Source organism: Engystomops pustulosus, unplaced genomic scaffold (genome assembly GCF_040894005.1).
Source record: "Engystomops pustulosus unplaced genomic scaffold, aEngPut4.maternal MAT_SCAFFOLD_110, whole genome shotgun sequence".
NCBI lineage: Eukaryota > Metazoa > Chordata > Amphibia > Anura > Leptodactylidae > Engystomops > Engystomops pustulosus.
This window is the reverse complement of record NW_027284992.1, coordinates 279,423-307,374: the sequence shown is the minus strand read 5'-3', so window position 1 is coordinate 307,374 and position 27,952 is coordinate 279,423. Positions and strand designations below refer to the sequence as shown.

Sequence of the window (27,952 nt, the reverse complement as noted above, 5' to 3'; positions counted from 1 at the left end):
TCTGTGGGGTGACAATGTGGTTACATTATCAGGGTACAGGGTTATATACACTTTCATCTGACACAGAGAGGAGACAGATCAGAGATGCAGGAGATACCGGATATACTCCAATATAAGCCTCCCCGAGTATAAGCCGAGCCCAAATCTTAACATAAATAACTGGAGAAACCTTCTGACTCGAGTATAAGCCGAGGGTGGGAAATGCATTGGTCCCGCCCCCTCTAGTATACAGCCAGCCCTCCCCCGTATTATGCAGCCCGCATACAGACGTTATACAGAGGACATGGCGGTTACATGGCGCTCCCCGTATATAGTGATGAGACGTTATACACAGGACACGGAGGTTACATGGCGCTCCCCGTATATAGTGATGAGACGTTATACACAGGACACGGAGGTTACATGGCGCTCCCCGTATATAGTGATGAGATGTTATACACAGGACACGGCGCTCCCTGTATATAGTGATGAGATGTTATACACAGGACACGGAGGTTACACGGCGCTCCCTGTATATAGTGATGAGATGTTATACACAGGACACGGGGGTTACACGGCGCTCCCCGTATATAGTGATGAGACGTTATACACAGGACACGGGGGTTACACGGCGCTCCCTGTATATAGTGATGAGACGTTATACACAGGACACGGAGGTTACATGGCGCTCCCTGTATATAGTGATGAGATGTTATACACAGGACACGGAGGTTACATGGCGCTCCCTGTATATAGTGATGAGACGTTATACACAGGACACGGGGGTTACACGGCGCTCCCTGTATATAGTGATGAGACGTTATACACAGGACACGGAGGTTACACGGCGCTCCCTGTATATAGTGATGAGATGTTATACACAGGATATGCCCCCGCTCCTCCGCCCTCACATGCCCCCCCCCCGCTCCTCCGCCCTCACATGCCCCCCCCCCCCCGCTCCTCCGCCCTCACATGCCCCCCCCCCCGCTCCTCCGCCCTCACATGCCCCCCCCCCCCGCTCCTCCGCCCTCACATGCCCCCCCCCCCGCTCCTCCGCCCTCACATGCCCCCCCCCCCGCTCCTCCGCCCTCACATGCCCCCCCCCCCGCTCCTCCGCCCTCACAGCCCCCCGCTCCTCCGCCCTCACATGCCCCCCGCTCCTCCGCCTCACAGCCCCCGCGGTGCCCGGCTCCGCTCCGCTCCCCTCCTGCCTTCGGTCATCTCACCTGAGATCTCGGCCTCCCTGGTAACCGACAACTGACAACTGCTGGAACGAAAACAGCAGCAGCCGGTCAGCTTCCGGGTTCCCTGCAGAACTTCCTCTTCCGGGTAAAACGTTCAACGGCTCTCTTTTCCGGTATTTGGAACGCATGACGCACTTCCGCTTCCGCCATTACTTTGGGTTTAGCCGGCAGAACTTTTCCGCCCGTATCACACGACCTGTAATCCGGCATGTAATCGTCTGCTCCACAGTAATTATCTAAAAGCATCTTCCTATAGTGTATTATACGGATATATCACTCGTGTTGTCTTTAGTGGGTTAGGGATGTGGAGTGTCCGTGTGCACACTTGGATAATAAATCTTCGTTCTCCTGAAATGTCACTGAAACGTCGTGTGTTTAGTGTTAGAGATGTCAGGTGGGAGTGGCTTATATGAAAGGGGCGTGTCCAGGTATATTCAGGACCCCTGGAGGCGTCCATTATTTTATAACCATAAAGCAGTCAAAATACACAACTTATTATTTACATCCAATCAATTGTCACGCGACGTAAAACCCGGATCATGGGGTCACCACGGAGCGTCCGTTCTGGTGATCGGCAGGAAACCTACGTCATAAACCCAGTGCCGGACCCCCAGGAGGAATGAAGAGGGGAACGGACACTTTTTTTGTATTCTATAAGAGTTGCAGCTGTTTATACACTGGACAACCCCTTTAAGATAGTCTTTGGCCTCACCTTTAAACTGACCATCGGCCTTGAGCGAGAGTCGGGTTAATGATTGACAGCCGAGCGGGAAAAAAAATCAACAAAAAAGTGAAAAAGAGCAAGGTCCTGAGAGATAACGGGCCGGACGAGGCAGGAGGAGGACAGAGGAGACATCTCCACAGTGAGACCGCCGGAGCGAGACCCCTCAGACATGATCGTCAGCGCGTGGCGTTACCTCCTCTACCTCTACGGACTCGTCTTTGACTCCCAATGTGACAGGAGCCACCAACTCTCCGCATCCCGCATCAACAGGACAGAGGTAACAACTAGATCAGGGAGAGCGCGCTTAAAGGGATGGTCCAATGGTAGACCACGGCATAGCACTAGGCTACCTTCTGATTGGTGGACGCCTACATGGTCGGACCGCCCGAGGTACAAGCCACCAAAATCCAATGATCAGATCTATATACTATATACTATGATATCTGGTCCTGGCTGCACAGTGATTTCCTGAGTTTCCCAATTTTGTGGGGTCACTAGTTGGTCCCTCCATCTGTGCAATACAGGACTATGAGAAGATGGAGGATTACATGACACCCCACATAACCTCCTATCGCTAGTACAGGGAGGTCTTCAGTACTGGACAGACATATTCTATGCATGAGGGGCCATGACACTATGTAGAAAGGACCATCTGATGCCCTGTCACTGCGTTCACAGACACCCACGCAGGTCATCAGAGACCTAGGGTCAACATCCAAGCTAATCTATAGGTCTGCAATGTTTTTATGAAGGACTCCCACCTTACCCGGCGCCTTCTCACTATGAAACAGCATTGTGGTAAAACTGTCTGCTTGCAGCCACCACAAGGGGGAGCTCTGTACATAGAAATGAATTTATACTGAACTCCATGGAAGCCGTAAGAATCTCTCTGCATTGAGCTCCCCCTAGAGGCGACCGCAGGATAAGATCAGAACTGCCCCCCCCCCCTCCACCTATTTGTAGCTTTCAATTGGTCACATTGGGGGTCATTTACTAAGGGCCCGATTCGCGTTTTCCCGACGTGTTACCCGAATATTTCCGATTTGCGCGGATTTTCCCTGTATTGGCCCGGGATTTTGGCGCATGCGATCAGATTGTGGCGCATCGGTGCCGGCATGCACGCGACGGAAATCGGGGGGGTGTGGCCGTCCGAAAACCCAACGGATTTGGAAAAACCGCCGCATTTAAAAAAAAAAAAAAAGTGTCGCTCGATACGCGCTTACCTTCACTCACGATGGCTCGGTGAACTCCAGTGCATTCCGATGCTCTTCAGCGCAGCAGCGACATCTGGTGGACGGCGGAGGAACTACCTTAGTGAATCGCCGGAAGACCCGAATCCACCACACAGAACGCGCCACTGGATCGCGAATGGACCGGGTAAGTAAATCTGCCCCATTGCGTTTCGTGTCCAATTAGCAGATGATTTCTAGACGATCTGTGAGCAGTCCATGGTGTTTGCACCGCACATCCTTTTCATATGGAGATTCCCGGCAGCTTCTCTTCCCTTGTATTAAAGTTCTGGCAGTTCCCATTGCAGTACTTGGGCGGCTGGTACTTCCTGGCAGCGGCGGCAGAACCGGGGACGCGAGCACTGGACATCTTCAAGGTGATGGATAACGGACACTTCACGGTCCAGGAAAGTGCCGAGATGGAGAAGCTGGAGTTCAGAGCGTCCATCAGAGTGTGAGATTCATGTCTCTATCAGTATCTCGCAGTCTCCTCTTCTCCCGTGTGTCTCCTCTGCTCCCGTGTGTCTCCTCTGCTCCCGTGTGTCTCCTCTGCTCCCGTGTGTCTCCTCTGCTCCCGTGTGTCTCCTCTGCTCCCGTGTGTCTCCTCTGCTCCCGTGTGTCTCGAAGTCTCCTCTGCCTCCCCTGTGTCTCGCGGTCTCCTCTGCCTCCCGTGCGTCTCGCGGTCTCCTCTGCTCCCGTGCGTCTCGCGGTCTCCTCTGCCTCCCGTGAGTCTCGCGGTCTCCTCTGCCTCCCCTGTGTCTCGCGGTCTCCTCTGCTCCCGTGTGTCTCGCAGTCTCCTCTGCTCCCGTGTGTCTTGCTGTCTCCTCTGCCTCCCCTGTGTCTCCTCTGCCTCCCCTGTGTCTCCTCTGCTCCCCTGTGTCTCCTCTGCTCCCCTGTGTCTCCTCTGCTCCCCTGTGTCTCCTCTGCTCCCGTGTGTCTCCTCTGCTCCCCCGTGTCTCCTCTGCTCCCCCGTGTCTCGCGGTCTCCTCTGCCTCCCGTGCGTCTCGCGGTCTCCTCTGCCTCCCGTGCGTCTCGCGGTGTCCTCTGCCTCCCGTGCGTCTCGCGGTCTCCTCTGCTCCTGTGTGTCTCCTCTGCCTCCCCTGTGTCTCGCGGTCTCCTCTGCTCCCGTGTGTCTCGCTGTCTCCTCTGCCTCCCCTGTGTCTTGCGGTCTCCTCTGCTCCCGCGTGTCTCCTCTGCTCCCGTGTGTCTCGCGGTCTCCTCTGCTCCCGTGTGTCTCGCTGTCTCCTCTGCTCCCGTGCGTCTCGCGGTCTCCTCTGCCTCCCCTGTGTTTCGCGGTCTCCTCTGCCTCCCCTGTGTTTCGCGGTCTCCTCTGCTCCCGTGTGTCTCCTCTGCTCCCGTGTGTCTCCTCTGCCTCCCGTGTGTCTCGCGGTCTCCTCTGCTCCCGTGTGTCTTCTCTGCTCCTGTGTGTCTTCTCTGCTCCCGTGTGTCTCCTCTGCCTCCCCTGCGTCTCCTCTGCCTCCCCTGCGTCTCCTCTGCCTCCCCTGCGTCTCCTCTGCCTCCCGTGTGTCTCCTCTGCCTCCCGCGTGTCTCCTCTGCCTCCCGCGTGTCTCCTCTGCCTCCCCTGTGTCTCCTCTGCCTCCCGTGTGTCTCCTCTGCCTCCCCTGTGTCTCGCGGTCTCCTCTGCTCCCGTGTGTCTCGCGGTCTCCTCTGCTCCCGTGTGTCTCCCGGTCTCCTCTGCTCCCGTGTGTCTCCCGGTCTCCTCTGCTCCCGTGTGTCTCCCGGTCTCCTCTGCTCCCGTGTGTCTCCCGGTCTCCTCTGCTCCCGTGTGTCTCCCGGTCTCCTCTGCTCCCGTGTGTCTCCCGGTCTCCTCTGCTCCCGTGTGTCTCCTCTGCTCCCGTGTGTCTCCTCTGCTGCCGTGTGTCTCCTCTGCTGCCGTGTGTCTCCTCTGCTGCCGTGTGTCTCCTCTGCTCCCGTGTGTCTCCTCTGCTGCCGTGTGTCTCCTCTGCTCCCGTGTGTCTCCTCTGCTGCCGTGTGTCTCCTCTGCTGCCGTGTGTCTCCTCTGCTCCCGTGTGTCTCGTGGTCTCCGCGGTCTCCTCTGCTCCCGCGTGTCTCCTCTGCTCCTGCGTGTCTCCTCTGCTCCCGCGTGTCTCCTCTGCTCCCGCGTGTCTCCTCTGCCTCCCCTGTGTCTCGCGGTCTCCTCTGCCTCCCCTGTGTCTCGCGGTCTACTCTGCCTCACCTGTGTCTCGCGGTCTCCTCTGCTCCCGTGTGTCTCGCGGTCTCCTCTCCCCCTGCGTGTCTCCTCTGCTCCCGCGTGTCTCCTCTGCTCCCGCGTGTCTCGCTGTCTCCTCTGCTCCCGTGTGTCTCCTCTGCTCCTGTGTGTCTCCTCTGCCTCCCCTGTGTCTCGCGGTCTCCTCTGCCTCCCCTGTGTCTCGCTGTCTCCTCTGCCTCCCCTGTGTCTCGCGGTCTCCTCTGCTCCCGTGTGTCTCGCGGTCTCCTCTGCTCCCCTGTGTCTCGCGGTCTCCTCTGCTCCACTGTGTCTCGCGGTCTCCTCTGCTCCCGCGTGTCTCCTCTGCTTCCGTGTGTCTCGCAGTCTCCTCTGCTCCCGTGTGTCTTGCTGTCTCCTCTGCCTCCCCTGTGTCTCCTCTGCCTCCCCTGTGTCTCCTCTGCCTCCCCTGTGTCTCCTCTGCTCCCCTGTGTCTCCTCTGCTCCCCTGTGTCTCCTCTGCTCCCGTGTGTCTCCTCTGCTCCCGTGTGTCTCCTCTGCTCCTGTGTGTCTCCTCTGCCTCCCCTGTGTCTCGCGGTCTCCTCTGCCTCCCCTGTGTCTCGCTGTCTCCTCTGCCTCCCCTGTGTCTCGCAGTCTCCTCTGCTCCCGTGTGTCTCGCGGTCTCCTCTGCTCCCCTGTGTCTCGCGGTCTCCTCTGCTCCACTGTGTCTCGCGGTCTCCTCTGCCTCCCCTGTGTCTCGCGGTCTCCTCTGCTCCCGCGTGTCTTCTCTGCTCCCGCGTGTCTCCTCTGCCTCCCCTGTGTCTCCTCTGCCTCCCCTGTGTCTCCTCTGCCTCCTCTGTGTCTCCTCTGCCTCCCCTGTGTCTCCTCTGCCTCCCCTGTGTCTCCTCTGCCTCCCCTGTGTCTCCTCTGCCTCCCCTGTGTCTCCTCTGCTCCCCTGTGTCTCCTCTGCTCCCGTGTGTCTCCTCTGCTCCTGTGTGTCTCCTCTGCCTCCCCTGTGTCTCGCGGTCTCCTCTGCCTCCCCTGTGTCTCGCTGTCTCCTCTGCCTCCCCTGTGTCTCGCGGTCTCCTCTGCTCCCGTGTGTCTCGCGGTCTCCTCTGCTCCCCTGTGTCTCGCGGTCTCCTCTGCTCCACTGTGTCTCGCGGTCTCCTCTGCTCCCGCGTGTCTCCTCTGCTCCCGTGTGTCTCGCGGTCTCCTCTGCTCCCCTGTGTCTCGCGGTCTCCTCTGCTCCACTGTGTCTCGCGGTCTCCTCTGCTCCACTGTGTCTCGCAGTCTCCTCTGCTCCCGTGTGTCTTGCTGTCTCCTCTGCCTCCCCTGTGTCTCCTCTGCCTCCCCTGTGTCTCCTCTGCCTCCCCTGTGTCTCCTCTGCTCCCCTGTGTCTCCTCTGCTCCCCTGTGTCTCCTCTGCTCCCGTGTGTCTCCTCTGCTCCCGTGTGTCTCCTCTGCTCCTGTGTGTCTCCTCTGCCTCCCCTGTGTCTCGCGGTCTCCTCTGCCTCCCCTGTGTCTCGCTGTCTCCTCTGCCTCCCCTGTGTCTCGCAGTCTCCTCTGCTCCCGTGTGTCTCGCGGTCTCCTCTGCTCCCCTGTGTCTCGCGGTCTCCTCTGCTCCACTGTGTCTCGCGGTCTCCTCTGCCTCCCCTGTGTCTCGCGGTCTCCTCTGCTCCCGCGTGTCTTCTCTGCTCCCGCGTGTCTCCTCTGCCTCCCCTGTGTCTCCTCTGCCTCCTCTGTGTCTCCTCTGCCTCCCCTGTGTCTCCTCTGCCTCCCCTGTGTCTCGCGGTCTCCTCTGCCTCCCCTGTGTCTCGCGGTCTCCTCTGCCTCCCGCGTGTCTCGCGGTCTCCTCTGCTCCCGCGTGTCTCCTCTGCTCCCGCGTGTCTCCTCTGCTCCCGCGTGTCTCACGGTCTCCTCTGCTCCCGCGTGTCTCACGGTCTCCTCTGCTCCCGCGTGTCTCCTCTGCTCCCGCGTGTCTCCTCTGCTCCCGCGTGTCTCACGGTCTCCTCTGCTCCCGCGTGTCTCACGGTCTCCTCTGCTCCCGCGTGTCTCACGGTCTCCTCTGCTCCCGCGTGTCTCACGGTCTCCTCTGCTCCCGCGTGTCTCCTCTGCTCCCGCGTGTCTCCTCTGCTCCCGCGTGTCTCACGGTCTCCTCTGCTCCCGCGTGTCTCACGGTCTCCTCTGCTCCCGCGTGTCTCCTCTGCTCCCGCGTGTCTCCTCTGCTCCCGCGTGTCTCACGGTCTCCTCTGCTCCCGCGTGTCTCGCGGTCTCCTCTGCTCCCTTGTGTCTCGCGGTCTCCTCTGCTCCCTTGTGTCTCGCGGTCTCCTCTCCTCCTGCGTGTCTCCTCTCCTCCTGCGTGTCTCCTCTCCTCCTGCGTGTCTCCTCTCCTCCTGCGTGTCTCCTCTGCTCCCGCGTGTCTCCTCTGCTCCCGCGTGTCTCCTCTGCTCCCGCGTGTCTCCTCTCCTCCCGCGTGTCTCCTCTCCTCCCGCGTGTCTCGTGGTCTCCTCTGCTCCCGCGTGTCTCGTGGTCTCCTCTGCTCCCGTGTGTCTCGCGGTCTCCTCTGCTCCCGTGTGTCTCGCGGTCTCCTCTGCTCCCGTGTGTCTCCTCTGCTCCCGCGTGTCTCGCTGTCTCCTCTGCCTGCCCTGTGTCTCGCGGTCTCCTCTGCTCCCGTGTGTCTCGCGGTCTCCTCTGCTCCCGTGTGTCTCGCGGTCTCCTCTGCTCCCGCGTGTCTTCTCTGCTCCCGTGTGTCTCCTCTGCTCCCGTGTGTCTCGCGGTCTCCTCTGCTCCCGTGTGTCTCCTCTGCTCCCGCGTGTCTCCTCTGCTCCCGTGTGTCTCGCGGTCTCCTCTGCTCCCGCGTGTCTCCTCTGCTCCCGCGTGTCTCCTCTGCTCCCGCGTGTCTTGCAGTCTCGCCTGTAGGGGGGAGGGAATCTGTGCCTGTGGGGGGAGGAGCTCTGTGCTTGTAGGGGGGAGGGGCTCTGTGCCTGTAGGGGGGAGGGGCTCTGTGCCTGTAGGGGGGAGGGGCTCTGTGCCTGTAGGGGGGAGGGGCTCTGTGCCTCTAGGGGGAGGAGCTCTGTGCCTGTAGGAGGAGGAGCTCTGTGCCTGTAGGAGGAGGGGCTCTGTGCCTGTAGGGGGGAGGGGCTCTGTGCCTGTAGGGGGGAGGGGCTCTGTGCCTGTAGGGGGGAGGGGCTCTGTGTCTGTAGGGGGAGGAGCTCTGTGCTTTAGGAGGAGGGGCTCTGTGCCTGTAGGGGGAGGAGCTCTGTGCCTGTAGGGGGGAGGGGCTCTGTGCCTGTAGGGGGGAGGAGCTCTGTGCCTGTAGGGGGAGGAGCTCTGTGCCTGTAGGAGGAGGAGCTCTGTGCCTGTAGGAGGAGGGGCTCTGTGCCTGTAGGAGGAGAAGCTCTGTGCCTGTAGGGGGAGGGGCTCTGTGCCTGTAGGGGGAGGAGCTCTGTGCCTGTAGGGGGGAGGGGCTCTGTGCCTGTAGGGGGGAGGGGCTCTGTGCCTGTAGGGGGGAGGGGCTCTGTGCCTGTAGGGGGGAGGGGCTCTGTGCCTGTAGGGGGGAGGGGCTCTGTGCCTGTAGGGCACATCACCTGCTCAGAAACCCTCTGACAAGCAGAGACCACGCTGCATCTTCCGCTTCCTTACCAGGGATCGGTCACATATGAAATGCCCCGGAGTCCGGTGAATGTGGGGGCATTTCTCCTGGGGGGCGGCACATCGGCCATGGACCCCCTCACACTATGACTCATCTCTCCCCAGGAAGGACGGATCGTGTGTCCCCCGCAAGTGGATTTACCTTCTGACGGAAGAGAGAACGGAGCTGAGGACGGAGGGTGAGAGAATCAGACTACACTGCATGTAGTCTGTTACCATAGAGACACACATACAACACAAACATAAAGGAAGATACATTAAGATGTGACTCCGGGGGTGTGATGGGGGTCTCTGACTCCGGGGGAGTGATGGGGGTCTCTGACTCCGTGGTGTGATGGGGGTCTCTGACTCTGGGGGGTGTGATGGGGGTCTCTGACTCCGGGGGTGTGATGGGGGTCTCTGACTCCGGGGGTGTGATGGGGGTCTCTGACTCCGTGGTGTGATGGGGGTCTCTGACTCCGGGGGTGTGATGGGGGTCTCTGACTCCGGGGGTGTGATGGGGGTCTCTGACTCCGTGGTGTGATGGGGGTCTCTGACTCTGGGGGGTGTGATGGGGGTCTCTGACTCTGGGGGGTGTGATGGGGGTCTCTGACTCCGGGGGTGTGATGGGGGTCTCTGACTCTGGGGGGAGTGATGGGGGTCTCTGACTCTGGGGGGTGTGATGGGGGTCTCTGACTCTGGGGGGTGTGATGGGGGTCTCTGACTCTGGGGGGTGTGATGGGGGTCTCTGACTCCGGGGGGTGTGATGGGGGTCTCTGACTCTGGGGGGTGTGATGGGGGTCTCTGACTCCGGGGGTGTGATGGGGGTCTCTGACTCTGGGGGGTGTGATGGGGGTCTCTGACTCCGGGGGTGTGATGGGGGTCTCTGACTCCGTGGTGTGATGGGGGTCTCTGACTCCGGGGGGTGTGATGGGGGTCTCTGACTCTGTGGTGTGATGGGGGTCTCTGACTCCGGGGGTGTGATGGGGGTCTCTGACTCCGGGGGTGTGATGGGGGTCTCTGACTCCGGGGGGTGATGGGGGTCTCTGACTCTGGTGGGTGTGATGGGGGTCTCTGACTCTGGGGGGTGTGATGGGGGTCTCTGACTCCGTGGTGTGATGGGGGTCTCTGACTCTGTGGTGTGATGGGGGTCTCTGACTCCGTGGTGTGATGGGGGTCTCTGACTCCGGGGGGTGTGATGGGGGTCTCTGACTCCGTGGTGTGATGGGGGTCTCTGACTCCGTGGTGTGATGGGGGTCTCTGACTCCGGGGGGTGTGATGGGGGTCTCTGACTCCGGGGGGTGTGATGGGGGTCTCTGACTCTGGGGGGTGTGATGGGGGTCTCTGACTCCGTGGTGTGATGGGGGTCTCTGACTCCGTGGTGTGATGGGGGTCTCTGACTCTGGGGGGTGTGATGGGGGTCTCTGACTCCGTGGTGTGATGGGGGTCTCTGACTCCGGGGGGTGTGATGGGGGTCTCTGACTCTGGGGGGTGTGATGGGGGTCTCTGACTCCGGGGGGTGTGATGGGGGTCTCTGACTCCGGGGGGTGTGATGGGGGTCTCTGACTCTGGGGGGTGTGATGGGGGTCTCTGACTCAGTGGTGTGATGGGGGTCTCTGACTCTGGGGGGTGTGATGGGGGTCTCTGACTCCGTGGTGTGATGGGGGTCTCTGACTCTGGGGGGTGTGATGGGGGTCTCTGACTCTGGGGGGTGTGATGGGGGTCTCTGACTCCGGGGGTGTGATGGGGGTCTCTGACTCTGGGGGGAGTGATGGGGGTCTCTGACTCTGGGGGGTGTGATGGGGGTCTCTGACTCCGGGGGTGTGATGGGGGTCTCTGACTCTGGGGGGTGTGATGGGGGTCTCTGACTCCGGGGGAGTGATGGGGGTCTCTGACTCCGTGGTGTGATGGGGGTCTCTGACTCTGGGGGGTGTGATGGGGGTCTCTGACTCTGGGGGGTGTGATGGGGGTCTCTGACTCTGGGGGGTGTGATGGGGGTCTCTGACTCTGGGGGGTGTGATGGGGGTCTCTGACTCCGGGGGAGTGATGGGGGTCTCTGACTCCGTGGTGTGATGGGGGTCTCTGACTCTGGGGGGTGTGATGGGGGTCTCTGACTCTGGGGGGTGTGATGGGGGTCTCTGACTCCGGGGGGTGTGATGGGGGTCTCTGACTCCGGGGGGTGTGATGGGGGTCTCTGACTCCGGGGGGTGTGATGGGGGTCTCTGACTCTGGGGGGTGTGATGGGGGTCTCTGACTCCGGGGGAGTGATGGGGGTCTCTGACTCCGTGGTGTGATGGGGGTCTCTGACTCTGGGGGGTGTGATGGGGGTCTCTGACTCTGGGGGGTGTGATGGGGGTCTCTGACTCTGGGGGGTGTGATGGGGGTCTCTGACTCTGGGGGGTGTGATGGGGGTCTCTGACTCCGGGGGAGTGATGGGGGTCTCTGACTCCGGGGGTGTGATGGGGGTCTCTGACTCTGGGGGGTGTGATGGGGGTCTCTGACTCTGGGGGGTGTGATGGGGGTCTCTGACTCCGGGGGGTGTGATGGGGGTCTCTGACTCCGGGGGGTGTGATGGGGGTCTCTGACTCTGGGGGGTGTGATGGGGGTCTCTGACTCCGGGGGAGTGATGGGGGTCTCTGACTCCGTGGTGTGATGGGGGTCTCTGACTCTGGGGGGTGTGATGGGGGTCTCTGACTCTGGGGGGTGTGATGGGGGTCTCTGACTCTGATGGGTGTGATGGGGGTCTCTGACTCTGGGGGGTGTGATGGGGGTCTCTGACTCCGGGGGAGTGATGGGGGTCTCTGACTCCGGGGGTGTGATGGGGGTCTCTGACTCTGGGGGGTGTGATGGGGGTCTCTGACTCTGGGGGGTGTGATGGGGGTCTCTGACTCTGGGGGGTGTGATGGGGGTCTCTGACTCCGGGGGGTGTGATGGGGGTCTCTGACTCCGGGGGGTGTGATGGGGGTCTCTGACTCTGGGGGGTGTGATGGGGGTCTCTGACTCTGGGGGGTGTGATGGGGGTCTCTGACTCCGGGGGGTGTGATGGGGGTCTCTGACTCCGGGGGGTGTGATGGGGGTCTCTGACTCTGGGGGGTGTGATGGGGGTCTCTGACTCCGGGGGAGTGATGGGGGTCTCTGACTCCGTGGTGTGATGGGGGTCTCTGACTCTGGGGGGTGTGATGGGGGTCTCTGACTCTGGGGGGTGTGATGGGGGTCTCTGACTCTGGGGGGTGTGATGGGGGTCTCTGACTCTGGGGGGTGTGATGGGGGTCTCTGACCCCGGGGGTGTGATGGGGGTCTCTGACTCCGTGGTGTGATGGGGGTCTCTGACTCTGGGGGGTGTGATGGGGGTCTCTGACTCTGGGGGGTGTGATGGGGGTCTCTGTCTCCGGGGGTGTGATGGGGGTCTCTGACTCTGGGGGGTGTGATGGGGGTCTCTGACTCCGGGGGAGTGATGGGGGTCTCTGACTCCGGGGGTGTGATGGGGGTCTCTGACTCCGTGGTGTGATGGGGGTCTCTGACTCCGGGGGGTGTGATGGGGGTCTCTGACTCCGGGGGTGTGATGGGGGTCTCTGACTCCGGGGGGTGATGGGGGTCTCTGACTCTGGGGGGTGTGATGGGGGTCTCTGACTCCGTGGTGTGATGGGGGTCTCTGACTCCGTGGTGTGATGGGGGTCTCTGACTCCGGGGGGTGTGATGGGGGTCTCTGACTCCGTGGTGTGATGGGGGTCTCTGACTCCGTGGTGTGATGGGGGTCTCTGACTCTGGGGGGTGTGATGGGGGTCTCTGACTCCGTGGTGTGATGGGGGTCTCTGACTCCGGGGGGTGTGATGGGGGTCTCTGACTCTGGGGGGTGTGATGGGGGTCTCTGACTCCGGGGGGTGTGATGGGGGTCTCTGACTCTGGGGGGTGTGATGGGGTCTCTGACTCCGGGGGTGTGATGGGGGTCTCTGACTCCGTGGTGTGATGGGGTCTCTGACTCCGGGGGTGTGATGGGGGTCTCTGACTCCGTGGTGTGATGGGGGTCTCTGACTCCGGGGGGTGTGATGGGGGTCTCTGACTCCGGGGGTGTGATGGGGGTCTCTGACTCCGGGGGGTGTGATGGGGGTCTCTGACTCCGGGGGTGTGATGGGGGTCTCTGACTCCGGGGGGTGTGATGGGGGTCTCTGACTCCGTGGTGTGATGGGGGTCTCTGACTCCGTGGTGTGCTGGGGGTCTCTGACTCCGGGGGGTGTGATGGTGGTCTCTGACTCTGGGGGGTGTGATGGGGGTCTCTGACTCCGGGGGTGTGATGGGGGTCTCTGACTCTGGGGGGTGTGATGGGGGTCTCTGACTCTGGGGGGTGTGATGGGGGTCTCTGACTCTGGGGGGTGTGATGGGGGTCTCTGACCCCGGGGGTGTGATGGGGGTCTCTGACACTGGGGGGTGTGATGGGGGTCTCTGACTCCGGGGGGTGTGATGGGGGTCTCTGACTCTGGGGGGTGTGATGGGGGTCTCTGACTCTGGGGGGTGTGATGGGGGTCTCTGACCCCGGGGGTGTGATGGGGGTCTCTGACACTGGGGGGTGTGATGGGGGTCTCTGACTCCGGGGGTGTGATGGGGGTCTCTGACTCTGGGGGGTGTGATGGGGGTCTCTGACTCCGGGGGTGTGATGGGGGTCTCTGACTCTGGGGGGTGTGATGGGGGTCTCTGACTCTGGGGGGTGTGATGGGGGTCTCTGACCCTGGGGGTGTGATGGGGGTCTCTGACACTGGGGGGTGTGATGGGGGTCTCTGACTCCGGGGGGTGTGATGGTGGTCTCTAACTCTGGGGGGTGTGATGGGGGTCTCTGACTCTGGGGGGTGTGATGGGGGTCTCTGACTCTGGGGGGTGTGATGGGGGTCTCTGACTCCGGGGGTGTGATGGGGGTCTCTGACTCCGGGGGGTGATGGGGGTCTCTGACTCCGGGGGAGTGATGGGGGTCTCTGACTCCGGGGGTGTGATGGGGGTCTATAACTCTGGGGGGTGTGATGGGGGTCTCTGACTCTGGGGGGTGTGATGGGGGTCTCTGACTCCGGGGGTGTGATGGGGGTCTCTGACTCCATGGTGTGATGGGGGTCTCTGACTCCGGGGGTGTGATGGGGGTCTCTGACTCCGGGGGTGTGATGGGGGTCTCTGACTCCGGGGGGTTTGATGGGGGTCTCTGACTCCGGGGGAGTGATGGGGGTCTCTGACTCTGGGGGGTGTGATGGGGGTCTCTGACTCCGGGGGTGTGATGGGGGTCTCTGACTCCGTGGTGTGATGGGGGTCTCTGACTCCGTGGTGTGATGGGGGTCTCTGACTCCGGGGGTGTGATGGGGGTCTCTGACTCTGGGGGGTGTGATGGGGGTCTCTGACTCCGTGGTGTGATGGGGGTCTCTGACTCCGGGGGGTGTGATGGGGGTCTCTGACTCCGGGGGTGTGATGGGGGTCTCTGAGTCCGGGGGGTGTGATGGTGGTCTCTGACTCCGTGGTGTGATGGGGGTCTCTGACTCCGTGGTGTGATGGGGGTCTCTGACTCCGTGGTGTGATGGGGGTCTCTGACTCCGTGGTGTGATGGGGGTCTCTGACTCCGGGGGGTGTGATGGGGGTCTCTGACTCCGGGGGGTGTGATGGGGGTCTCTGACTCCGGGGGTGTGATGGGGGTCTCTGACTCCGGGGGTGTGATGGGGGTCTCTGACTCTGTGGTGTGATGGGGGTCTCTGACTCCGTGGTGTGATGGGGGTCTCTGACTCTGTGGTGTGATGGGGGTCTCTCCTTGTCCACAGGCCACCCGGATCTGGTGACGGAGCTGTTCTCCTGTGACTGTCCCGGCTGCGTCGTCCTGAAGGAGACGGATAATACGAGCTCCCGGCTCCTGCTGTACAGTAAGTACCTGGTGGTGGTCTGCGGGGACCCCCATGGTCCGGACATTAGGGTCACCTCTCTTCTCCTCTTCAGCGCGTTCCCAAGAACTGGACACAGACTGTATGAGCGATTTCATGCAAAAATCCACGTGTGAAGGTTACAAAGAGGTTCTGCATCTTCCACGGACACAAGGTAACCCCTGACATATGTATCTGTAGGACGTGCAATAAATGTCTAATTCTGAGAGGGGCAGCGGAGCCTTGTCTCACACCATGCCGGGCTCGGATCCTGGCAGCCAAGAGACCAATAGCCAATATCTCCCAGGATAGCGCCCGGGATAGCTCCCGGGATAAAGCTCCGGATAGCTCCCGGGATAACGCTCGGGATAGCACCCAGGATAGCGCTCCGGATAGCACCCAGGATAGCTCCCGGGATAACGCTCGGGATAGCACCCAGGATAGCGCTCGGGATAGCACCCAGGATAGCGCTCCGGATAGCACCCAGGATAGCGCTCCGGATAGCACCCAGGATAGCTCCCGGGATAACGCTCGGGATAGCACCCAGGATAGCGCTCGGGATAGCACCCAGGATAGCTCCCGGGATAACGCTCGGGATAGCACCCAGGATAGCGCTCGGGATAGCACCCAGGATAGCGCTCGGGATAGCACCCAGGATAGCTCCCGGGATAACGCTCGGGATAGCACCCAGGATAGCGCTCGGGATAGCACCCAGGATAGCTCCCGGGATAACGCTCGGGATAGCACCCAGGATAGCGCTCGGGATAGCACCCAGGATAGCGCTCCGGATAGCACCCAGGATAGCGCTCGGGATAGCACCCAGGATAGCTCCCGGGATAAAGCTCCGGATAGCACCCAGGATAGCGCTCCGGATAGCACCCAGGATAGCTCCCGGGATAACGCTCGGGATAGCACCCAGGATAGCGCTCGGGATAGCACCCAGGATAGCTCCCGGGATAAAGCTCCGGATAGCACCCAGGATAGCTCCCGGGATAACGCTCGGGATAGCACCCAGGATAGCGCTCGGGATAGCACCCAGGATAGCGCTCCGGATAGCACCCAGGATAGCGCTCGGGATAGCACCCAGGATAGCTCCCGGGATAAAGCTCCGGATAGCACCCAGGATAGCGCTCCGGATAGCACCCAGGATAGCTCCCGGGATAACGCTCGGGATAGCACCCAGGATAGCGCTCGGGATAGCACCCAGGATAGCGCTCGGGATAGCACCCAGGATAGCTCCCGGGATAAAGCTCCGGATAGCACCCAGGATAGCGCTCCGGATAGCACCCAGGATAGCTACCGGGATAGCGCCCAGGATAGCACCCAGGATAGCTCCCAGGATAGCTCCCGGGATAGCGCCCAGGATAGCACCCAGGATAGCTCCCAGGATAGCTCCCGGGATAGCGCCCCCGGTCGTAAGTGCAGCCCGGGATAGAGCCGTGGAAGCTGCAGCTCTGAGTCTCCTGGGATTGGGTTCTGGGTCAGTACTGATGGAGCACTGACACTTCTCTCTCTTCACTCTGGGATTAGACTCCTATAACAGACTATGTGACCCCCTGCACCGGGGTTTTATACTCACCCTGGTCAGGTGGTCGCTCCTCTCCAATCACACTCCAGCTAACAATACAGCCACATCATTGGATAACATCTTACACCCACTTAACTATTGCCTTTCCAGGCAGAATCATTACACAATGTCCAGATTCTAGAACTTACATAGAGGGTTTGCGCCTCCCCCTAACAGCTCCTGACCTGGAGAGGGCGCTATTCACAACTACCAGCCGCCTATGCATTAGCCGGGGCGTTGCAGATAGATTTCAGTATTTCAGCTCTGGAGCAGCGCCTAGAATAGTGCTGCATGACAGGGCAGGTAGGTAGCACTGAGTCACACAGAATATTTGTCTGTGGGTTTAGGAATGTTCTCCATGCCGGCTGCTCATAACTGCTGTGCTGTGGTGTAGCAGGGTGATGTAGAGGCTGGCACTGCTGTGTTACACAGGAACCTGCACATAGCACACAGGACCCTGCACATAGTACACAGGACCCCTGCACATAGTACACAGGACCCTGCACATAGTACACCCCCTGCACATAGTACACAGGACACCGCCCATAGTACACACTGCACATAGTACACACTGCACATAGTACACCCCCCCTGCACATAGCACACAGGACCCTGCACATAGCACACAGGACCCTGCACATAGTACACAGGACCCTGCACATAGTACACAGGACACCACACATAGTACACACTGCACATAGTACACAGGACACCACACATAGTACACACTGCACATAGTACACAGGACACCACACATAGTACACAGGACCCTGCACATAGTACACAGGACACTACACATAGTACACAGGACCCTGCACATAGTACACAGGACCCTGCACATAGTACACAGGACCCTGCACATAGTACACAGGACACCACACATAGTACACAGGACCCTGCACATAGTACACAGGACCCTGCACATAGTACACAGGACACTACACATAGTACACAGGACCCTGCACATAGTACACAGGACACTGCACATAGTACACAGGACACTGCACATAGTACACAGGACACTGCACATAGTACACAGGACCCTGCACATAGCACACAGGACCCTGCACATAGTACACAGGACCCTGCACATAGTACACAGGACACTGCACATGGTACACAGGACTCTGCATATAGTACACAGGACCCTGCACATAGTACACAGGACCCCTGCACATAGTGCACAGGACCCTGCACATAGTACACAGGACCCTGCACATAGCACACAGGACCCTGCACATAGTACACAGGACACTGCACATAGTACACAGGACACTGCACATAGTACACAGGACACTGCACATAGTACACAGGACACTGCACATAGCACACAGGACCCTGCACATAGTGCACAGGACCCTACACATAGTACACAGGACACTGCACATAGTACACAGGACCCTGCACATAGTACACAGGACCCTGCACATAGTACACAGGACACCACACATAGTACACAGGACCCTGCACATAGTACACAGGACCCTGCACATAGTACACAGGACACTACACATAGTACACAGGACCCTGCACATAGTACACAGGACACTGCACATAGTACACAGGACACTGCACATAGTACACAGGACGCTACACATAGTACACAGGAGACTGCACATAGTACACAGGAGACTGCACATAGTACACAGGACCCTGCACATAGTACACAGGACCCTGCACATAGTACACAGGACCCTGCACATAGTACACAGGACACTGCACATAGTACACAGGACCCTGCACATAGCACACAGGACACTGCACATAGTACACACTGCACATATTACACAGGACACCACACATAGTACACAGGACACTGCACATAGTACACAGGAGACTGCACATAGTACACAGGAGACTGCACATAGTACACAGGACCCTGCACATAGTACACAAGACCCCTGCACATAGTACACACCCCCTGCACATAGTACACAGGACACTGCACATAGTACACAGGACCCTGCACATAGCACACAGGACACTGCACATAGTACACACAGCACATAGTACACAGGACACTGCACATAGTACACAGGACCCTGCACATAGCACACAGGACCCTGCACATAGTACACAGGACACTGCACATAGTACACAGGACACTGCACATAGTACACAGGACACTGCACATAGTACACAGGACCCTGCACATAGCACACAGGACCCTGCACATAGTACACAGGACACTGCCCATAGCACACAGGACCCTGCCCATAGTACACAGGACCCCTGCCCATAGTACACAGGACCCCTGCACATAGTACACAGGACACTGCACATAGTACACAGGACCCTGCACATAGTACACAGGACCCCTGCACATAGGACCCTGCACATAGCACACACCCCCTGCACATAGCACACAGGACCCTGCCCATAGTACACAGGACCCTGCACATAGTACACAGGACACTGCACATAGCACACAGGACCCCTGCACATACCACACAGGACCCTGCCCATAGTACACAGGACCCCTGCACATAGTACACAGGACCCCTGCACATAGTACACAGGACCCCTGCACATAGTACACAGGACACCCTGGACATAGCACACAGGACCCTGCACATAGCACACAGGACACTGCACATAGTACACAGGACCCCTGCACATAGTACACACACTGCACATAGTACACAAGACACTGCACATAGTACACACAGCACATAGTACACAGGACCCCTGCACATAGTACACAGGACCCCTGCACATAGTACACAGGACACCCTGCACATAGCACACAGGACCCTGCACATAGCACACAGGACACTGCACATAGTACACAGGACCCCTGCACATAGTACACAGGACCCTGCACACAGCACACAGGACCCCTGCACATAGTACACAGGACCCCTGCACATAGTACACACACTGCACATAGTACACAAGACACTGCACATAGTACACACAGCACATAGTACACAGGACCCCTGCACATAGTACACACACTGCACATAGTACACAAGACACTGCACATAGTACACACAGCACATAGTACACAGGACCCCTGCACATAGTAAATGTGCTCCAATGTGTTTTAACCCCTGCTGCCCCTCTGTATAGAGAAGCCTTGGGGTGTGTGATGCTCTGCAGGGTGTTATGTGTCATGTTGTGATATTGACTTATATCTTTTTTCCTTACAGAAATTTGTCCTCCACATGAATAATCGCGGGAGAGGAGGCTCCGCAGGGAAAGACCTAATAAAATGCTTGACTATCCCCTGGATGAGATTGTTAGATCATTCCGCACATTCACCACCTGGAGCCGTCATGGAGCCCGAGTCCTGAAACCCTCTGTGCTGCTCTTTGTATTCTCCATCTGGGATTGATCCACTGGTTCTAGCGCAGATGCAATTTGGTTAAAATTGTCAAGTGGGCTGGATCAGACGCCTAGCCCGCCCACCTGACAGTATATTGGGCGCTGACACTTACGACGCTGATTGTTTGGGAATTGTGGGGGCGTGAGGAAGCCTCTCCTTATATTACACACAAATGTCTATAATAGACAGGAAGTACAAGTATGAACTGCGGCCTCTCACGTGTCTCACCCTACACACCCACCTCACACGTCATCACAGGGCGAGGTCCTATCCCTGGTGTCCTATGGACAGACAACATGGCGGCAGCGTCCAGATCCACACAATACGGCCCTTACTATTGTATAATACCAATATATATATACCGCCCCTATATACTGATACCTCTATACCGCCCCTATATACTAATACCTCTATACCGCCCCTATATACTAATACCTCTATACCGCCCCTATATACTGATACCTCTATACCGCCCCTATATACTGATACCTCTATACCGCCCCTATATACTGATACCTCTATACCGCCCCCGTATACTGATACCTCTATACCGCCCCTATATACTGATACCTCTATACCGCCCCTATATACTAATACCTCTATACCGCCCCTATATACTGATACCTCTATACCGCCCCTATATACTGATACCTCTATACCGCCCCTATATACTGATACCTCTATACCGCCCCCGAATACTGATACCTCTATACCGCCCCTATATACTAATACCTCTATACCGCCCCTATATACTGATACCTCTATACCGCCCCTATATACTGATACCTCTATACCGCCCCTATATACTGATACCTCTATACCGCCCCTATATACTAATACCTCTATACCGCCCCTATATACTGATACCTCTATACCGCCCCTATATACTGATACCTCTATACCGCCCCTATATACTGATACCTCTATACCGCCCCTATATACTGATACCTCTATACCGCCCCCGTATACTGATACCTCTATACCGCCCCTATATACTGATACCTCTATACCGCCCCTATATACTGATACCGCTACCCCGCACAAATAAAGCTCTCCCGGACCCTCTGCAGGCAGCGAGGGGTCTCCTTGGACAAAAAGTGACGTCCTGTGGTCCGGGAAGGCCTCTTGTTGGCTGAAGTGGGTCCCGATCCTAGCACCAGAGCGATCAGGAACCAGGAGTGACACCGGAACATCTTACATATCAGGCTATAGCCGCGCTTTATCACCAGCATCATCCAGGTGACCACTGGATAGTTCTGGAGGTCCTAGTAACACCAGTACCAGGGTCCATTACCTGCGCTGGGGCTCCAATGGCATCACCAATGTTGGTATAAGTTGCATATTCTTATTCTGGTTCTCACAGTCTCAGGAATGGAAGTTGTTTTCTTTCTAAACATTAGGGGAAGGGTGGAACGAGGGATGAGAGATTCGGAGAACTGAGAGACTGTTCATTGCAGGACGCGTGTGGGCAGGAGGAGAATGGAAGGGATGGCAACCGAGAACTGGCTGCACAGGGTGTGGTCATCTTATGGCCGCCATTGGTCCCGCGGTGGTGAGCACTTCATGTCTCTCCACATCGTGACTGTCCCGATAGAGTCGGTGCTATCCCTGCCTGAACCGCAGACCTGCAAGGGGAACGCAGCGCTACATGAAGCAGTCGTGTGCATAATATACAGAATAGACTCTCAGGAGATGAGCCATCGTCTCCACTGCTCGTCTATAAATGGCACCTCACTTTTATAGGGCGGCTTTTATTAGGCTCTAAACAGGTTTCGCTGCCTCTAAAAGTCCAACAGATGTCGTCAGACCCTTCTCCTACATCGTCATTGCCCAAGACAAAATAACCCAAGGAAGTACCATGGTGCGATCAGACACTGCAGACCCATCATAAATACATTTATATTTAGTGTTGTAGAAATGGACTTTTACACGTGACATAACATCTGGATGAGGACGATCCTCAGGACCATCAGAGTCAATGACATACAGTCCCGAGCTTCATGTACCGTATGGCCGTACACTGGATGAGGACGATCCTCAGGACCATCAGAGTCAATGACATACAGTCCCGAGCTTCATGTACCGTATGGCCATACACTGGATGAGGACGATCCTCAGGACCATCAGAGTCAATGACATACAGTCCCGAGCTTCATGTACCGTATGGCCGTACACTGGATGAGGACGTTCCTCAGGACCATCAGAGTCAATGACATACAGTCCCGAGCTTCATGTACCGTATGGCCGTACACTGGATGAGGACGATCCTCAGGACCATCAGAGTCAATGACATACAGTCCCAAGCTTCATGTACCGTATGGCCGTACACTGGATGAGGACGATCCTCAGGACCATCAGAGTCAATGACATACAGTCCCGAGCTTCATGTACCGTATGGCCGTACACTGGATGAGGACGATCCTCAGGACCATCAGAGTCAATGACATACAGTCCCGAGCTTCATGTACCGTATGGCCGTACACTGGATGAGGACGTTCCTCAGGACCATCAGAGTCAATGACATACAGTCCCGAGCTTCATGTACCGTATGGCCGTACACTGGATGAGGACGATCCTCAGGACCATCAGAGTCAATGACATACAGTCCCGAGCTTCATGTACCGTATGGCCGTACACTGGATGAGGACGATCCTCAGGACCATCAGAGTCAATGACATACAGTCCCGAGCTTCATGTACCGTATGGCCATACAAGGCGGCTCGTGCACTGCGGTGACCTCCTCGTCTCTTACTCAACTATTTCTGGCTCAGGAGCTTCATAGTCTCGTTTCCTTTTGTTGCTTCTTGGTCGTCATAATATGGTTAGTTATTTTGTGGTCCATGTTCTGGAGACCCGTTTGTGTCTGGTTCATCTCAAATGGTTTCCGTCTAAAACATCTTTCGTAAATGAGTCTCAAATAGTTTATTTATTGTATCCTCAGGCATGTCCTACTTCCTCTTCTCCCTCACTCTCCCACTCATCTTGGGAAACTCCTTCATCGTCGTCCTCACCACCGGCCCATCTGTCTTCGGGATGTCCTTCATCACTTCCGACTTCATCCTTACGGTCACTTAACTTTTCTTCTTCTTCTTCTTGAGGCTCTCTCGCAGCTTCCTGTTCTGCCCTCAGACTTACGATTAAGACCAATGTCTGTAAAATACCATAAAATGAAGCCAACTGGAAAATATATTCCTGGGCCAGCCAAAGGAGCAAATACATGCCATATGTGGTGGCCAAGAAAATGGCAAGTCCATGGATCCACAGCTTGAGGGCTCCTTGAAAACCAAATATATCCAACGTTACCCGAAACACGGGAGAAAATAGCCACAGGCAGCCGGTGGCGCAGAGGTCTATGATGTGATGGACCAAGTTGATGCAGATCTGAAAGTGCTCGAAGTCGATGTTAGGATGAGAAGAGGATTTCGTATTCTCGCCGCTCCTCAGGGAAGGGAGATGAAAGCGGAGGCTCGATAGACTTGGTAAGGGCAGTGCTGGTAAGGTCCATCGTCTGGGTTTTTGAGGGGAGGTGTCTGGGTGCGATGGAGTAACTTGCGAAGGACGGAACAGTTTGGGGAGGAAAACCGATGGAGAAGGCCACTTCATAGACTGATACATGAACATCTGCAGAGGGGAGAGAAGAGAAGAGGTCATTTCCAACTCCTGCAACCAATATCGCCCAAGATTATTGATAAATATCAATCCGAGGCCTTATTCACACGCCGTTACATCACCCGGATCCCAGCCTGAGCACAGGACCAGGTGGACACGGGAGTGAGCGCTCCGCACCCTCCTCTCTGCCCAGGTACAGGTATATTCTGCGCTGCGGCCTCCTGGACCCTGGGAACTCGCTGTGACCGGGGGCCATAGACTTGTATTGTGGCCACGTTATGGTCGTGTGAATGGGTCCACCGACTATCCTAAGGCTGTATCTTGGGATTATTTTGCCTGTGACCACTGATGGATGAAGCAGATTTCTATCAATGTCCATGGTGTCACACTAATTGCTGATCCAATCATTGCTCTTGGCAACCAATCAGAGCTCAGCTTTCGTTTTCCCAAAGCTGATTATAAAATGAAAGCCGAGCTCTGATTGGTTGCCATGAGGAACTAGAACAGTCCTGCTCTTGGAGACTTCTGATAAATCTTCCCCAATTACGTCTCTTTCTCAACATCTCCTGGTCCTGGAGAGTCCAAGAGCACAGAAAGTGGTGATGAGATGTCATTGGACGGATACAACAGACATTTTGTAGACTGGTTCCAGGGTTAAACCTTATTCTGCCCATAGCAACCAATCACAGTGCAGCTTTTGATTATTTAACTACTCTGGAAAAATAAGAGCTGAACTCTCATTGGCCGTCAGGTTTTATATTATAAACGATGGGTCAGTTTGTTTCGGGGATCTTATTGTCGCCCTCCTGGACAAGCACCCAGATATTTACACTCCCCATTTTATCTTATCTGCAGCCTCTCCTCCTCTGCTGACGCCACGTCTGGTTTCTTCAGGCCCTCTGTGCAGCCGTGGTCTGACCACACATATCGCAGGCAGATCACGGCCACGATAGAAGTCTATGGCACCCGGTCAATGTGCGGTGAGGGGAGAGGAGGGGAGAGACGGGAGGGGAGAGGAGCGCTCATCCCTTTTCCACCCGGCCCCGTGCTTGCCCGGGATCTGATCGTGGCCATGTGAATAAGAACCAAGGAGCACAACGCAACATCCCCGACCCCTATGGGAAATTAGCCAACCAATAAAATTCCTGTGACTCTGTTCTCCGTCTATGTCTCATTACCATCCTGACCCAGAGCCACCTATTCCCACCATTATAATGTACCTGTGCCTGCCCTGACCTTGGCCTTTCCTTTGACCATTTCTCCGCCGGTCCCTCTGGTGCCTCACACCAACAACTCGTGGCCTCCATGACAGACGCTACTCCTAGGGATAGTGATGTCCCCCACATGGAGTTTAAACGTTGAAAACCAAGGAACCATTTAGAAAATGTGTTTAGTAGTAAACCCCATACTGGGTCCACATCCGCGAGCTCCACGCTTATGGTAAAGGTCCTGCAAGGCGTCCCGGCCCGTTACATGTTGGTAAGAAGTATCAGCCATATTCCAGGTCCATACATGGTGGGGAGAATAAGTGCATCTAGAGGAGTCCTTCCTACTGGGGTTACACAGAAGTGTGGAGGGGTCTCTAGCATCGGAATTAATGATCTTTGGGAACCTTTAGGTGCAAGGTTGACCCCACCTTAGACCCAAATATACAAACTGCCATATAGATAGTCCCCCTTCCCATACACAACCATAATGTAAGCCTTGCATCATATATGGACAGTTTGGTGGGAGGTTTTGAGGTGGTTTAAGGGACTCTGATGATGGGGAAAGGGAACTCAATGGGTCCATTCAACTTGCACATAATATTTCTGTCTGGGTGAGGGGTCCCCATTATCTATCCCTAGTATTTGGCAGCCGACCGTCTGTATCAGGTAGCGGCTTCCGTTATGACATTGTTTAGTTTCGCTTTTCCGTCAGCAGATGGTAACGTCACATGTCGGCTCTCGGCTCCTGTGCGTCCAGGATCCTCGTATATCGAAAGCATTTTGGTTCTCCAATAATAGTCCCTACAACAGACACTTCTAGAGCGACAAGACTCCCTACAATATCTAACGCATAAGCTATGAGGCGCTATTCCCACAGTTAGGATCCCTTCCACCAACCAGAGCAAAGTCTATGTAAGTCCCTCGTTTAGGACTCGTCATGATCCCGATCATTGGGAACCTTGTGAGACATTTCATGGTCAGTGGATTTGGACACCCTGGCAGCTTTCTTCACCCATAACTATCACCCAGACCCCTCCGGGGAGTGGAGGGAACAGTCAAAAGAAAGGGGGTCGTTCTGCTACCACAAAAATAAAATGTGCCTTTTTTTAAGGACCAAATTTCTTTGACTCCTGGGATATTAATGGGGAATCCTGTGGCAAGTCTCGTGTCATGGGGTCCACTGGGCCAATACCACCACCGCATGGGAAATATTTTTATAGGGCCGGAAGAAGGAACCATATGGTGGTGGATGATTCAATGTTTTAAGGCATAGTTATGGGGTTCCCTGGTGTCATGGGGTACACTGGGCCAATACACTAGGTTCCCTGGTGTCATGGAGGTACCAGGTTGTATGGACCCATCAGCCACATTGCTGAGATCTTATCTCCTAGATGCAGAGAACCTGAAGCTCCTCGGCCCCTGCACCATCACTATAACGCAGCATTAATACTACTCATTGCTTTGTGTTACTGCCATACACCTTCTGGGTCCCCTAAGGATCCTGGGCCTGGGTGCACACTCCTGCACCCCCATAATGGGGTTCTGCGGCCGCTGCCTGGATGCACTCCCTATTTGATTATATGATCACTTGGCCATCGTCAAGGCTTTATGCTGCAGGAATGAACCCGAATATGGTCCTAAACTGGAATTAACCCTACAGAGAGGGACTGGAACCTTCACACAGAAACTAGAATACTTTCCTGGTGGTAGAGTTTAATAGCAGTGATACCTGCAGGAGCCTCATTGCCTCTACTGAGCCCGTCCCATGGGGAAGAAGCCCTGACCCTGGAAACTGGGAGAGGTCAGCAGCACATAAAAATAGGAGAGATCAGGTATCTGCACCGCAGCCTAGGGGTGAGAGGGACATGAGAAGGGTCCCGGGGCAGCCGTACACTCAATCAAATGCTCTCCATGAGCCAAACGATGGGGGAACCTGATGGACCCCATAGTCACAGCCCCAAACGTAAGAACATACTAAACCACCAGACAACCCAATGTCACGTACAGTCCGATGGGTCAGACATCTGCCATGAGCGAAACGTTCCCGAGAACTTGGTGGACCTCATTACAAGTCATTAAGAACAGAATCTAGTGACCGAACCTCAAAGCTAAAGGCAAAATCATACAAAAATGACCCCCCAAGACATCCCACCACGTTACTGACCTTCTCCAGAGATTTCATGATCCGTAGGAGGGAGGCGCAGGATGTTACTCTCCGTGACCAGATTTGTTGGTAAACTCCTTAACTTGCTCCAACTTTCACGTTGTCTTGTTCAAACCATTGTCCTCCTGATTCTTCTCACCAACAATTTACCCAAACTTTGACTTTTTCAGTTCCATGCGTCTTCTTCACCTTCCTTAACCCTATCATTCAGTTTACGTTGTAACTTTCCAGATTCCCTTTCCCGTCCGGTAATTTCCAGCTTTTCCGGCTTGGAGGTCCCGGTCTTCCACCTCTCTGTCAGGTAGGAAGTGGCTTGAATGGTTCTCCGCAAACACAATAGGTGTGGTCTCTCCCTCCTCCTCCTCCTCCTCGGTCCTCTATGTCACATAGCCGGAATTCCAAAAAGGGTGCAGCTGCTACGGAGAGCCATAGGGGACACCCTCCCTGCCCTAAAAAGACAAAAGCAGTTCCCCTCCATCTCCTCCCTGGATATTCAGGTTTTACTGTTCTGCTGCTGAGGGGGGAGAGGACAGACCACACTCCAAAATAGGAAATCCTGCGCCCCTCAGGGGTCACAGCTGCCAGGTCCTGACCACAGATGGTTGGAGGAAGGATTACAAAGAGCTGCCACGTCCTGGAAACCTTGTGACGGGCATTTTCTATACTGAATGGCCCCCACAACACATCAGCAGATTGTATAATAGTGGAGAAGATGCATCTGGAGACATTGAAGTCAAAGGGTCCTTCCAATTTTAGGAGAAACAAAACAGGAACCTCCCAATGGAAAGCAGTGACACGTCCACAGAGCATACAATACGAGGACAGAGATCGGTTCTGTGGTGACATAACCAATACATTTCATTTCAGAAACTGGAGAGGCAACTATTTTTGGGAATCCAAAAAAACAAACCAAAACCTTTTAAAAGGACATCTAGCACCAGGATGAATGGTTGTAAACCAAGCACTGACATCCTGGTGTGCACCCCCTCTGCCAGGATCAGCTCTTTAGGCTATTTTTAACAAATTAAGGCTTGCAAATGAGCCCAAGGGGCTCCAGGTCCCATAAACACCTATGGAGCCAGAGCAACTGAGGCTCATTTGCATAATTTTAAAAGCCTTTGTTGAAAAAAAACACATACCAGTATGTCGGTGCTTGGTTTACAGTCCTTCATCCTGGTGATAGATGTCCTATAACTTTCACAACCAGTCCTATCCCAGGCATTGGG

General features: G+C 56.5%; 3 protein-coding genes across 5 annotated transcripts in view; 1 reads left to right on the top strand and 2 right to left on the bottom strand.

The window, feature by feature from the left end:
- BAG6 (BAG cochaperone 6) overlaps positions 1 to 1,361 on the bottom strand; it is a 32,098-nt gene extending 30,737 nt beyond the window's left edge. Inside the window, exon 1 of the mRNA XM_072131643.1 lies at positions 1,206 to 1,361. The gene's annotated coding sequence lies outside the window, so the exon portion shown is untranslated. The remainder of the gene's footprint in view (positions 1 to 1,205) is intronic.
- APOM (apolipoprotein M) lies at positions 1,325 to 19,651 on the top strand. 3 transcript variants are annotated; one of them, XM_072131641.1, is made up of 6 exons: positions 1,325 to 1,451; positions 3,473 to 3,630; positions 9,095 to 9,168; positions 14,755 to 14,853; positions 14,927 to 15,025; positions 19,570 to 19,651. In XM_072131641.1, the coding sequence occupies exons 1-6, from the start codon at positions 1,350 to 1,352 to the stop codon at positions 19,590 to 19,592; spliced, it is 555 nt and encodes a 184-aa protein (XP_071987742.1). In that variant the 5' UTR covers positions 1,325 to 1,349; the 3' UTR covers positions 19,593 to 19,651. The 3 variants fall into 3 exon arrangements, with proteins under 3 accessions (XP_071987742.1, XP_071987743.1, XP_071987741.1); XM_072131642.1 differs by lacking the exon at positions 1,325 to 1,451 and adding an exon at positions 1,529 to 2,224 and having other exon boundaries at positions 3,485 to 3,630; XM_072131640.1 differs by lacking the exon at positions 1,325 to 1,451 and adding an exon at positions 1,533 to 2,224.
- Positions 19,652 to 21,599: 1,948 nt separating this feature from the next.
- CUNH6orf47 (chromosome unknown C6orf47 homolog) lies at positions 21,600 to 27,130 on the bottom strand. Its single transcript, XM_072131633.1, has 2 exons — positions 26,727 to 27,130; positions 21,600 to 23,366 (listed from the first exon to the last, which is right to left on the bottom strand). Exons 1-2 carry the CDS (start codon positions 26,742 to 26,744, stop codon positions 22,683 to 22,685), a joined length of 702 nt encoding a protein of 233 aa, XP_071987734.1. The 5' UTR covers positions 26,745 to 27,130; the 3' UTR covers positions 21,600 to 22,682.
- Positions 27,131 to 27,952: the final 822 nt, after the last annotated feature.

Bases quoted from the DNA above. Each gene is read 5' to 3' on its own strand.
- APOM (XM_072131640.1), top strand. From the start codon at position 2,117: ATGATCGTCAGCGCGTGGCGTTACCTCCTCTACCTCTACGGACTCGTC. The intron at 2,225-3,472 runs GTAACAACTAGA...AAGTTCTGGCAG, and splicing joins CCCGCATCAACAGGACAGAG to TTCCCATTGCAGTACTTGGG. The intron at 15,026-19,569 runs GTAACCCCTGAC...TTTTCCTTACAG, and splicing joins GCATCTTCCACGGACACAAG to AAATTTGTCCTCCACATGAA.